Source organism: Zeus faber (assembly GCF_960531495.2).
Source record: "Zeus faber genome assembly, chromosome: 16".
Classification (NCBI taxonomy): domain Eukaryota; kingdom Metazoa; phylum Chordata; class Actinopteri; order Zeiformes; family Zeidae; genus Zeus; species Zeus faber.
This window is the reverse complement of record NC_137202.1, coordinates 24,061,244-24,074,930: the sequence shown is the minus strand read 5'-3', so window position 1 is coordinate 24,074,930 and position 13,687 is coordinate 24,061,244. Positions and strand designations below refer to the sequence as shown.

General features: G+C 43.5%; 1 protein-coding gene across 1 annotated transcript in view; it reads left to right on the top strand.

Moving 5' to 3' along the window:
- LOC307242113 (VPS10 domain-containing receptor SorCS3-like) overlaps positions 1-13,687 on the top strand; it is a gene marked incomplete at both ends in the record, with an annotated part of 47,804 nt that overhangs the window by 12,812 nt on the left and 21,305 nt on the right. The window contains 6 exons of the mRNA XM_080016447.1: positions 2,175-2,242; positions 5,363-5,462; positions 5,781-5,939; positions 6,079-6,152; positions 7,295-7,359; positions 8,325-8,443. Of these exons, the coding sequence (XP_079872573.1) occupies positions 2,175-2,242; positions 5,363-5,462; positions 5,781-5,939; positions 6,079-6,152; positions 7,295-7,359; positions 8,325-8,443 (585 nt within the window). The remainder of the gene's footprint in view (positions 1-2,174; positions 2,243-5,362; positions 5,463-5,780; positions 5,940-6,078; positions 6,153-7,294; positions 7,360-8,324; positions 8,444-13,687) is intronic.

Genomic DNA, 13,687 nt, shown 5'->3' with positions numbered 1-13,687 from the left:
ACCCTCGTAGACACCCCCCGTCCGGCGGGTCGGCCTCTTTGTTAATGAGCTGACGGTGCAGAAACCAACACTTTGCGGCACTCCCATCGACGGCTTCCACTCCCCGTGAGATCCATCGAGCGTTTATTTATTTTTATTTTTTTTGTGTGTTATTGTTCTGCCGGGGGCGTCCCTTCGCTCTCGGTGATGTTCTACCACCTGGGTCCATTTGGTAATCTTTTTTTTTTTTTTTTAAAGCAATTTATTTGATGGGGTGGTGACGGCAATGGGGGGGGGGTGGTTGGCATCGGTGCGCGTTGGAAGTAGCGATGCGAGACTCACAAAGGATTTGTCGGTAGCGAAGCAAACCTTTGAAATGACCCGGGAGTCGGGAGTCACTTCACCGAAAGAGCCGTCGCTTTCGCCTGGCGACCGGGTAACTGCCGCCAGACACGCAGGCGCGCGCCGCGCCTCGAGCCCAACGGGGTCAGCGGGTGGGCGAGTGAGAGAGAGAGAGTGAGAGAGAGAGCGTGAGAGCGAATCTTCTACTTGTGAACAGAAAGTAATTACTGAGGATTAAGAATATTGTGGGGAAAGCCGAAGGCATTCGGCATAATTCATGTTGAATTGATTTAGTCTTTGCATTCCGCCAAAGTATATCATTTGTTTCGACGGAATGAAATGATTCTGGTGAGAATCGCGTTCACGACGACTGACTCTGACTCACACCCACGGAATGAAATGAGCGAAGGGGTCGTTCGTCGCGCGAAGCGACGGGTCTCTGAAACGAGCCGAGATTTTCACCGCCGGGTTGAAGGAGTAACAAGCCGTTCCGGGTTAACGTTGATCAGAAAAGGTGGCTGATTGAATTTGTGGCGCGGTGCACGAGCTCCGGTGACGGCGGCTCGCGACGACGAGAAGGAGGAGACGGCGCGATCAACAGTTTTCCCCTCCTGTCCTGTTTTTCAAAGAAGGCAATTAAGGCGAACATCATAGTCGTTTAACTAAGTCTTAACTCCAAATTGATTCAGACTCTGCCGTCGGTCCTTGCAGACATGGTGCATTTAGTTATGCAAATGGTTATCTCTCCGCGTGATTGGTTAATTAACCTGTGATGCAGATAGTCCAGGCCGTGAACATTTGTCGTTTGAAGGCTAAATTGTGGGTCAATTGGGTTTTTATCATTTTCAAAGCGGGCACAGAGGCACGCCATTGTTCCTGCAACGCTTGTGTGGCTCTTTCTTTCTCTTTTTTTTTTTTTTTTCCTTTTCTTTTCTTTTTTTTTGCCGTTTAATGACTCGTCCCGCGGGTCCCAAAAGGTTAATGCGTTCAAACTCACTGTAATTGAGCTTTCAACCTATCTTTCAGCCGCGTTTTTTTTTTCTTCGCTCATCCCCGTAGTTTTTTCACCACCTCGGGCTCGATTGCCGTCCGCCGGCGTCCGAACCCCCGCCCCCCTGCGAGCTCCGGCCGCCAGCTCTCTTTTTATCCTGATTTATATAGATCCCCGTTGGAGCTCGTTTATAATGCCGCCGGAGGAACAATGATGTGTTTTTTGCGCGCCATTTCACGCCGGCTTCTTTGACCGGGCAAGGTTTTTATGGCCCCTTTTGGAGACACCTAGTACAAATACCATCAGCAGACCTGATAATAAAACAAAGTGTTTTGACGAAACGAAGTGGAAATCCGTGTCTGAATGAAAAAAAAAAAAATAATAATAATAATAAAAAAAAAATATATATATATATATATATATATATATATATAGGGTTACATAAAGGGACTTATATACTGAATATATAGGGATACAAGGGCGACGAAGGGGAAAGAAAGTAGAAAGGAAACTGGAGTTTGGGAGCAGCAGCCATTGTCTGTATTTCATTTCATTGTTCACTGAACAATTTTGAGATTCCGCTGTCATGTAGGTATCATTCCACATGAGATAGGAGCACAACTCCCAGACAGCCCACGCACCTCTCTCAGATGACTGCCACCAGCAGACTGGCATCTCTTGACAACACGGGGATCACTTGTCACCGCCACTTGTGATGCAGGAAACCTGAATTTCTATAGTAATGTTCCACTCATAGACACCATATCATCTGCATATAACGCCCTTAAATGTAATTACCGTTGTGTGTTTGTGTGTGTGTGTGTGTGTGTGTGTGTGTCTGTGTGTGTGTGTGTGTACGCAGGTGATCCTGATCTTGACAAAGCTGTACGACTTCAATCTCGGGGCCGTCACAGAGAGCTCGCTGTGGAGGTAAGCGCTTAAAATGGACGTACATGTATTCAGTCTCGATATGTGTGTTTTATTTGACCTCTCCGTTTCAATTGAAAAATTGAAAAAAATAAGAAAAAAAAAATGCAAAAGATGAAGTACGCAAATAATATATTCATAGGGAATGAAGTTTACAGTAAGTGTGATTTATAGCTCTCTTCCCTTTCCTGGCTCGGAGTGTGAGCAACCGCAGCCATGCCGGAAAACCAATATAAACCGCGCTTTAATAAAGCAATGGAAAACAGCACACACTGCAGCACTGCATCCTCTCCTCATGCTCCAGTGTGTGTGTGTGTGTGTGTGTGTGTGTGTCGGCGGGGTGGCAACAGAACCCCTCACCGTTGTCAAGTCACCGTTTCATGAGAAACAATCCACAACATCACCGTAACAACCTCAAAACCCTCGTCCTTGTTTCAGAAGCGATTGACGTGAACCGCTTTAATCCGCAGCGAAGCTCTTCTGCTTTTCCGTGGCGAGGCGAGTCCCGGCTCCCTGTCACATCATAAATAACAATGGAATTCATTCATTATTGCGCTGCGGAGCCCCTTCCTGTCCTCCGATATGTCATATTTGTATATATATTTTTTTTCCTTTTTTGGGGTTCACCTTTTCCTCGGCAGCCTCCCGCCACAAAAAGCTCAATTCGCTTCAAAATACGCCGGCTCCCGCTGCCCTCGGCATCAACCGATATCCGTCTCACGGCAGGCGACCGCGAAAGACTCAAGGGCGGCTCCACGCCTCCCGAAATCCCGTATTGTGTCGGGTCGGTATATTCAATCGTCAGGGTGTCCGCCGGGCGACGACGCCGGCGGTAAACCCGAGCTTACTTCCGGCGGCGGCGGCTCGGCACTTTTTCCTCGCGGCGATATCACCGACGGAGAGGCTTGAATGTCAGCGTAAAAAAAAAAACGAAGCAAAAAAAAAAAAAAAGAAAGTGACTTATAACAACATATGTTATTTATGGGCGTAGCCCCGGGCAACTGTTTGTGGTAAATTGCAACGTAAAGATCAATGTAGACCTCGGGGGTTCGGCGGGGGCGGGGTAGCCAACAAGCATTGAGTTTCCCTTTTAGGATAAAGTGATGACTGCCTTTAACCGCGGGAGTAACTTCACACTGTAATAATTTCATTTAAGAAGCTGTCTTCCACGGGCCGCCGCGAAGACAAATATGTCCGACGAAGGAAACGTTAACGCGCGGATGGAAAGGAGGGGGCGGAGGCGGGGCTGGTGTAGCTTTGGAAAACAATGTCAAGAGCAAATTGAATGATTCAGCTTAATGCACAGTCAATGATGGCAGACAGTGGGTATCTATCCAATTATGCAGCGGAATTACATTTGCAGGCACTCTGCTAGAACCACGCGAGTAGGAAAGAGAGAGACGGAGAGAGAGAGGGAGAGAGAGGGAGGGAAAGGATCGACTGTTTAGAGAACGTTAAGCGTAAAGAGAACAGAGAGAGGAAGAACAAAAACAGCAAATGTTCTCCTGTCATGGAATGCAGGATTGTCTGCAGATGAGATAAATATCCCTCCTCTACTGGAGCACCAAGGGTTTACCTCATGAGGTCCACGCTTGTTTCCGACATACTATACATACAGTATATATATGTGTTTGTTTTACTCTCTCTCTCTCTCTCTCTCTCTCTCTCTCTCTCTATATATATATATATATATAGAGAGAGAGAGAGAGAGAAGAGAGAGAGAGAGTATAATATTTGTTCAATTCAGTTAAATGCATTTTGCTTGTTTGTCTTTTTTATTATTGTTAATATTTATTATGTAAAGCATTTTGAGTGGCATTTTGGGTATGAAAGGTTCTACACAAACAAAGCTTATTATTGTTATTTAAATGTTTTTAACCTTTTAAAGTGTATATCATATAATATTTTTATTCATAATGATAATAATTATATCATTTAATATATTTATTGGTATATACAGTACAGTATGTAATTTATTTCTGTGTTTACCGCATGTTACTGTAGTTGTGTTTATACAGTTGTTTTTACAATTAACTGCTAGGGGTGACCCCTAAATCAAACCGACAATGCAACCTGAGACCCCCTATTTAAAAGACAATATATGTTTTATTCATGTAGATATTAGTGGTCGGCTGCCGTTTCTGGCTGAATTGGTTCTATTTTCGTGGTAGAGAGAGCAAGGTTATCAGGATGTACAGTACATTACAACAGTCATGGAAATTGCTTCAATTTGTACTATACGAACGCTCATTTGGATTTCTGAACCAATATTTTTATAGCAGCGCAATTTCTTAACGGAGAACCAGTTACCAAACCCCCCATTTTAAATCTCTGGCGTCCACATTTGGGGGTCTTGCGCCCAAGGTTGGGAATCACTGGTTCACAGGATGTGGCGACATCATATTTACGGTAGAGAATGCCGGTATTTTGCGGTATGTCCAGCTCTTCTAACAGACATAATAATGCTTCCTGTTACCCGACCCCTACCCCTCCCACTACTCTAACCCTACCACTACCCTACCCTACCCCTCCCACTACTCTAACCCTACCACTACCCTACCCCTACTCCTACCCCTCCCATAACTCTGTCCCTACCACTACCCTACCCCTACTCCTACCCCTCCCACTACTCTAACCCTACCACTACCCTACCCCTACTCCTACCACTACTCTAACCCTACCACTACCCTACCCCTACCCATCCCACTACTCTAACCCTACCACTACCCTACCCCTACCACTACTCTAACCCTACCCCTACCCCTATCGCAACCCTAACCCTACCCCAACCCCTACCAAAACCCTAACCCTACCCCTATCCTTACCACTCCCCTACCCCTACCCTTAACCCTACCATAACCCTAACCCTACCTCTACCCCAACCCCTACCAAAACCCTAACCCTACCCCTACCCTGACCACTACTCTACCCCTACCCCTACCACTACTCTAACCTTACCCTTATCCCAACCCCTACCAAAACCCTAACGCTACCCCTACCCCTACCACTACCCTACCCTACCCCTACCCCTACCACTACTCTAACACTACCCCTACCCCTACCCCTACCACAACCCTACCCCTGCCCCTACCCCTACCACAACCCTAACCCTATACCCTACAGATCGGTGGATTACGGGAGCACCTACACCAAACTCAACGACAAGGTGGGCTCAAGGACGGTCCTGAGCTACCTCTACGTCTGTCCCACCAACAAGAGGAAGGTGAATAACATCATCACCATCTTTTTTTCCCCCGTCTCGTCCTCACTTTTCGCTTTTCACTTTTCACTTTGCAACTTTTCAAAGCGCTTCTCTCCTGTCTCTCTGACAATCCCTTACAGTTTTAATTCGCTCACTATCTGTCTACGGTAGCTGTCATTCTGTCTGCCTCTCTCTCTCTCTCTCTCTCTCTCTCTCTCTCTCTCTCTGTCGCTCTTGCTCTCTCTCCCTCGCTCTCTCTCTCTCGCTCTCTCCCTCGCTCTCTCGCTCTCCCTCTCTCCCTCTAATACTGTATCTTTGCTCTGGCCCTCTGTCCTCCAGATAATGATGCTTAGCGACCCAGAGGTAGAGAGTGCTGTTCTCATCAGTTCAGATGAAGGGGCGAGCTTCGAGAAGCACCCCATTAGCTTCTACATCCAGAGCCTGCTCTTCCACCCGGCGCAGGAGAACTGGATTCTCGCCTACAGCCACGACAGCAAGGTAGCGGCACCTTTTAATTGAAGCCGCTCGAAAATTTACGAAAATGTTATGTTATGTTCGCGTTCATGAAATACAACTTTTGTTTGGTGATCACGGCTCGGTAGGTAAACAAATGCTCGGACGCTTTGTCTCGTTGCAGCTGTACAGCTCCATGGACTTCGGGAGGAAGTGGATGCTGGTCCACGACGACGTGATGCCGGGGCGGTTCTACTGGTACGGCCAAAGGGATTCTGCTTCAAACAAATGAAAGACTGGCGCCGTGATTGATTGTGATATTCATAATGGCGTTGATGACATTGGGCTGTCAAAAGTGTGTGGTCACGGTTTTGTCCAAAACAAATCCACCCCCCCCCCCCCGAATGTGCCACTTACATTCATCTCACACCGGTGCAGAATGAGTTTTGTGTTTTCCTCTGTTCGACACCACAAATATGACATGCTGTTTGTGCGGTCGCTGTCATTTGGTAATCTCCACTGTGCGGGCGAAAAGGTAGAGAATATTGATGCGGGGCCCTTTTTTCCCTGTTTGTCATGGTATATATCAAGCCCAAGTGCCTCTTAAGCGGAGTAAGAAAGGGACGTTGTGTGGAGGGCGTCCTCGACACACGCACAAAGTGCCACGGTATTGACAGACAAGAGCACAATTACAGCTCGGGCGACGCCATTTGCAGTCGGCGTTGCTCTACTGTGGTGTGCAGTATAGCATGGACTATCAAAGTAACATGCGGAATTAAAGGGTTGTTCCATGTGGGAAAAAAAGAAATTACAGCACATTAATGGAGTACACTTACAGTATCTTTGTCCTGAACTTGAAATCCAATTTACTGTATGTTCTTGCAAACTTGAATTACATCAATTGCCTGGCAACTAGAGTTACCAAGCATCCATCCATCTACTTCATTCAGTAGATGGATGGATGCATAGATGGATATATGGATGGATAGATGGGGAACCATTGTATTTGACCTATGCAATAATAGGGTGGGATAAAGCGCTTGGTGATCCTTTCCAGACAAAAAATGATATCTTGTTGCAGGGGGATGTTGACGCAAATTGCCGCTCTCCCTTCATTTTGTAAATACATACATCGCTCCGCCCCTTGCACTTTATTGTTTTTTTTGTTTTTTTTCCCCCCACGTAATCCAAATTAATTAACAGCAGAGCGGCTTCACGGTGACAATTTGATGGGCGGCGCGGGACGAGAAGATTGACGGGGAGATCTAGACGTCGCGTGATAGGTTTGCACAGAGGAGCGCAAGAGCGACACGCACCTTCCTGATTCTCCCCATTCTCCCTCCTCCTCCTCGTCCTCCTCCACCTCCTCCTCCTCCTCCTCCTCCTCCTTCTCTCTCAAGGGCGGTTATGGGACTGGACAGGGAGCCGGACGTGGTGCACATCGAGACGCGCATCGCCAAAGGCCGTGAGTTGCCGCACCGCTGTTTGTCCACGTAGCTGGCCCCGCGCCGCGCCCCTCCTCGCCCCTCATTTAGCGCGAGGTCACCGGGAAGATGAGACCCCCGCTCCCACCCCGCTCAGATTAGTCCCTCAGGAGTCCTGGAAAGCAGAATAGGAGTCCCCTGAAACCGAAAGAAAAAACAAAACAAAAGAAAAACAAAAAAACAAGAGAGTTATGGCGGCTTGATGGATGTTTCTTTCTTCCTAATCGCTCCCTGGTGCACCGTCCGAGTGGAGGCCGGCTCCCGCTCGCTGCTGAAGCCGCAGGATTACCCTCCGTCAGAAACAATTATATTGTTTTCCCACCGGGGGAGGGAGGAAGGCTCATCTGCTTCCCGCGGTGATGGAAGCTTTAACTTAATCAGCGTCCCAATCAAAGTAAATTTATCTTCGACACAATAACGTTCCGTGCCGCCTGGGCGACCCGCCGGCGTGGTTTTTTTTTTTCGGCGCAAAACGAGAAGCGGGGAAAACCTCGAGGCCGCCTCAGTCTTTTTTTGACAAATAGCAGAATTGTTCTCCGGCCGAGCCGACAGTGGCTGCTCACATTGAAATAGAACCTCTTCTCTCACGCTGGCTCCGTCCCTTTGTGACGGAGCGGCTGCAGCCTGTCGAGCGGGTCCTCCGCCTCAAATCTGTCTTTTGAGGCCGGGCCCGTCGGGCTGCTGTTGTTTAGAAAAGGGTTACCAACCACCACTACTCGACTCCCTTTATCTGTTTTGGAAGGAAAAACAACGTGGAAAAGCGGGGTAAGTGCATTTGAGTGCGGGTAGCAAAAGTAGGGTAGTAAAAAAAAGTGGTAAACACATCAGATGTTGAAATTGTTAAAAAAAAAATTACGAGATAACCTTTAAAATTGTTCGTCAAGCTACTTCCTGGAGATGTAGCGCTGAGGCGGCAGGTTGATAACCCCCTTTTTATCCCCACCAGGTGCCCGCTATGTGAAGTGCCGGGCCCAGCGGTGCGCGGAGGCCAACCGGCAGTACCTCTTCCCCGGACACGTAGACACCAACTCCCTGGTGGTGCAGGACGAATATGTTTTCACCCAGGTTTGTATATGAATTCTTCTCAACTCCATTTCCACCACTCCACGGTTCAGATGTATTCAATAGCCAGATCGATAGAGAGTATTTCTATTCATTTATTTTGTATAATGCTGTCAGTGGTAGTTCCTGCGGCGGTTGATGTAGGCTGTTGCCCTGGGCAGCAACTTGCTCGGGGCGTGACGGAGCAAACTGTTTTCTATGAAGTCGTTTCCCCTTCCCTTCCCCTCGCTGCTCTCAGCTTTTACGGTGTCGCGGGGACATTTTGACAACTTAAAAATTGTCAAAAGCCCAGTGGGGATAACGCATAATGCTATGGCAACAACAACAACAAGCAGAACAAGCATCCAGAGATAGAAGAGTGATGATGAAGATACAAAGAGCTTCTGCATGTACTGCACGAATTAGGGAAAAAATTCAAAGTGTTCAGCTCTCCATGAGGCGCATGGAGCAAGGTTTGGAACATGTGTTGCAAGCTCTATTTTTTAAATCAAATGTTTTGCTTTCCCATCCCGCAATTTCCCCGCCTGCATCCTTCATTTCATTAAACTTGCATTATTAAACATTTCAATGATAATTGAGACCCTCACATTGGAAGGCGCAGTTGGCGGAGCAAATTGGCCAGAGCGACCACTGAAAGAAGCAGAATTACAATATTAAAATAAAGAAATGCAATCCAACCATGCAACTAACTGAAGCTGAAACACTCAATACAGTGCAATACAATACAATACAATACAAAACAATACAGTGCAATACAATACAATACAATACAAAACAATACAGTGCAATACGATACAATACAATACAAAACAATACAGTGCAATACAATACAATACAATACAAAACAATACAGTGCAATACGATACAATACAATACAAAACAATACAGTGCAATACAATACAATACAATACAAAACAATACAGTGCAATACAATACAATACAATACAATACAATACAAAACAATACAGTGCAATACAATACAAAACAGTGTAATAGAGCAATACATTACAACAATACACTACAATACAATACAATATAGTGCAATACAGCAATACAATGCAGAAAATACAATACAGTGCAATGCTGCAATACAATGCAATACAATACAATACAGTGCAATATAGCAATACAACAATACAATATAGAGCAATACAGCACTACAATGCAATCAATACAGTGCAATACAGCGCAATACAATACAACTATACAATACAATACAGTGCAATACAATACAGTAAAGTGCAATACAATACAACAATACAATACAAAACAATACAATACAGCACAATACAATACAGGTACTCCTCACTTAACAACCTACCTGTTTAACGACCGTTCAGATTTAGAACCAGCTCTCTGACCAGTCTGCATTGTACACTGTGTATAATACCACGGTGTCTCAGCGTCAAGCATCTCATCTCATTACCCTTTATATACTATATACACTATATACTATATACTCTTTATACTATATATAATCTATATACTATATGCACTATATATACTACATACACTATATACGCTATATATATGATATACACTATATACACTATATTCTATATACATTGTATATATACTACTAATACTTTACGAGACTATACTAGACCAGACTATACCATACTAATCTATACTATACTATACTATTATACTATACTACAAATACTTTACAAGACCATACAAGACTAGACTATACTATACTAACCTAAACTATACAAGATAGTATAGATAATTACTATAGACTATGGTATACTATATACTATAGTATAGTATTGATTAGTATAGTATAGTCTATACTATACTAGACTATACTATATTAATCTATACTATACTAGACTAGACTAATCTATACTATACGATACTAAACTATACTATACTATACTATACTAATCTATACTAATCTATACTAGGCTGTACTATATTAATCTCTACTAAACTATACTAGACCACTAGACTAGACTAATCTATACTATACTAAACTATACTTTACTATACTATGCTATACTATACTAATCTATACTATACTATACTATACTATACTATACTATACTATACTTGACTAGACTATACTATACTAATCTATACTATACTAGAGTACTATACAAATTTATACTATACTACTCTAGACTACTATACTTATCTATACTATGCTAGACTATACTATACTAAACTATACTATACTATACTAATCTATTCTTTACTATAGTATACTATATTATACTACTCATACTTTACTATACTATACAATGCTATACTAATCCGTGCTATACTATACTATACTAATATCTACTATACTATTATATGCTATACTATATATATATACACAATATTGTACTCCTAATACAACATATAAAAGTACTTTTGGATATTTGTTAGTTGTTGAACACAGACTTTTCTTATTGGAGTATGTGCTGGGATTCCTTTGTCCTGCCGTCGCTGTGTTTAGAAACTCGTCGACGGAGGAGAAAGAAAAGAGGCAAACGTGCAGGTACCCTATGCTGATCTCAGATGAGATACTACAATCCGCCCCTTACCGAGCATTTTAATGGCAAATGTTCAGTCCCTGGACAATAAAAGGCTGACCTTTGAGCAGATCTGGCTGGAACCGTCAGTGCCTGACTCGGCCGTTACCCCGGTGAGATTGTCCATCTTCCGGCGGGTCAGAACCACAGAGTCAGGTGAACGGAGCGGCTGGGGCGGTCGCTGGGGTTCAGATGTAGCAGTACTTTCAACACACAGCTCACCAGACCCCGAGCTCTTAACTGTAGAGGTCTGTGCCTTCCACCTCCCCCAGGAATACACAGCAGTGTACAAACCCCCGCTGGCGGGTTAAATGTGCGCGCTAGAGGACACTCACCCTGAGGCGGCTTGTATTGTTGCTGGCGACTTCCATAGGGCTAATATGAGGATGGTTTTGCCTAAATATTACCGGCACATTGACTGATCAGACTCTTGATCACTGTTGTTCTCAACTACGGGACGGCTACAATCCCATCCCCCGCCCTGCCTTTGGGAAGGCGGGTCACACTTCCATTCTTCTCCTCCCGACCTACAGACAACATCTGAAACAGGGAAGAAGCGGTTCTTCGGGAAGTTCAACGCTGGAGCGAGGAAGTTGCATGCGTGTTCTCCCCGTGTTTGTGTGGGTTTCCTCCCACCATCAAAAGACACGTATGTGACAGGTGTTAATACACCTGCAGTGCCCCTGACCAAGGCACCGGCAAAGGAGCTGGAGATGGTCCCCGTGCTGCACTGCGGCTGCCCACCGCTCCTGTGTGGGATGGGTATTCTACTTCTATACTAATCTTTACTACTAATACTACACAATATTATACTAATAATGCTTTACTATACTAGACTATACTATACTAATCTATACCATACGATACAAATTTATACTATACTAATCTATACTATACTATTCTATACTATACTATACTATACTTATCTATACTATACTCTTCTATACTATACTATACAATACTATACTTTACTATACTATACTATACTACACTATGCTATGCTATACTAAACTACTAATACTTTACTAATAATTAATACAACTTTACATAGGGTTTCTTTAACTAATCTATATTAATCTATACTAGACTATACCATATTACTTTCTACTACTACTACTACTATTACTACTACTATCTATACTATACTGTACTGTACTGTACTATACTATACTATACTATACTATACTATACTAATCTATACTATACTTATCTATACTATACTATACTAATCTATACTAATCTATACTATACTATACTAATCTATACTATACTATACTATACTATACTAATCTATACCATACGATACAAATTTATACTATACTAATCTATACTATACTATACTATTCTATACTATACTATACTATACTATACTATACTATACTTATCTATACTATACTCTTCTATACTATACTATACAATACTATACTTTACTATACTATACTATACTACACTATGCTATGCTATACTAAACTACTAATACTTTACTAATAATTAATACAACTTTACATAGGGTTTCTTTAACTAATCTATATTAATCTATACTAGACTATACCATATTACTTTCTACTACTACTACTACTACTACTACTATCTATACTATACTGTACTGTACTATACTATACTATACTATACTATCTCCCTAATCTGTACAATACCTCCATTATAATATTCTATACTATATTATACTAATCTAATCTATGATGGAGTGATATGATAAGTTTACTGCTTGAATGTGCTTATTAATGTTATTAAGCCCGTTGATCATAACATCAGATCCGTTCTTTTCAGCCAGTCACACCAGGCTGCTGCTCCCTCCAACTTTACTATTTTTCATTCCGCGTGGAGCCAATTCCTCTGTTTCCATCAAGGCTTACATAATGGCTTTTCCAAACACACCTGTACTCCCGCGGTCCCACGGTGCACTGTGATTGTGTTCTGTCCTGTCCATGTCAAGGCACACAAAATGTTTCGTTCTCCGTTCACTGTTGCAAACCACTGACGTGTGTGTGTGTGTGTGTGTGTGTGTGTGTGTGTGTCAGCTGACAGTACATGCCAGACAAGTTGTGAATTGACAGTTTAGTGTCCCTATTACCATTCACACTGGCTTTGACTCTCATTAGTCAAGGGCGGCCAGTGTCATTATTAAAGATTTAATTTCAAGTGCCCTCTGCTGTCATTGATTTCCATCTGCAGCCGACAAGTTCTGCGTTCATATTGCTGGGCCGCCATGCGCTCGCTCATTTCTCTGAGGCGCGGAGCCCAAATAACTTAAATTAGGAACAAAATTGCAAAAATGGCTGTTTTTGGTGGGGACCCAGGGTTTGGAGTGAATCAATCTGCACTCTTTTAATGTGAATAAATGTTTATTTATCCATAAAAAAATTCCTTTGCCGATACGATAAGATATTGCGGCAGCAGCGCCGGAGCGCTGACCCAGTTCCCCCCCCCCCCCCCCCGGCAGTAACACTTTTTTTTATTTACTCTTTCTGACTTGATTGGAACGGCTTCAATCTAAAGATGAAAAAAAAACAAAAAAAAACCACTGTCATTCAAAAATGTATGAATTGAATTTTGGCGAGATGAGATTGACCGCGGTTCAGACTGCAGTGGGGGTGCGTGTGTGTGTGTGTGTGGGGGGGGCGATACAGCCAAAAATAAAAATAAATGAAAAAAAGAAGAAATAGCCAGACCCAGCTGGTGAACCTCCGGTGCGACTTTCTGGTGACTT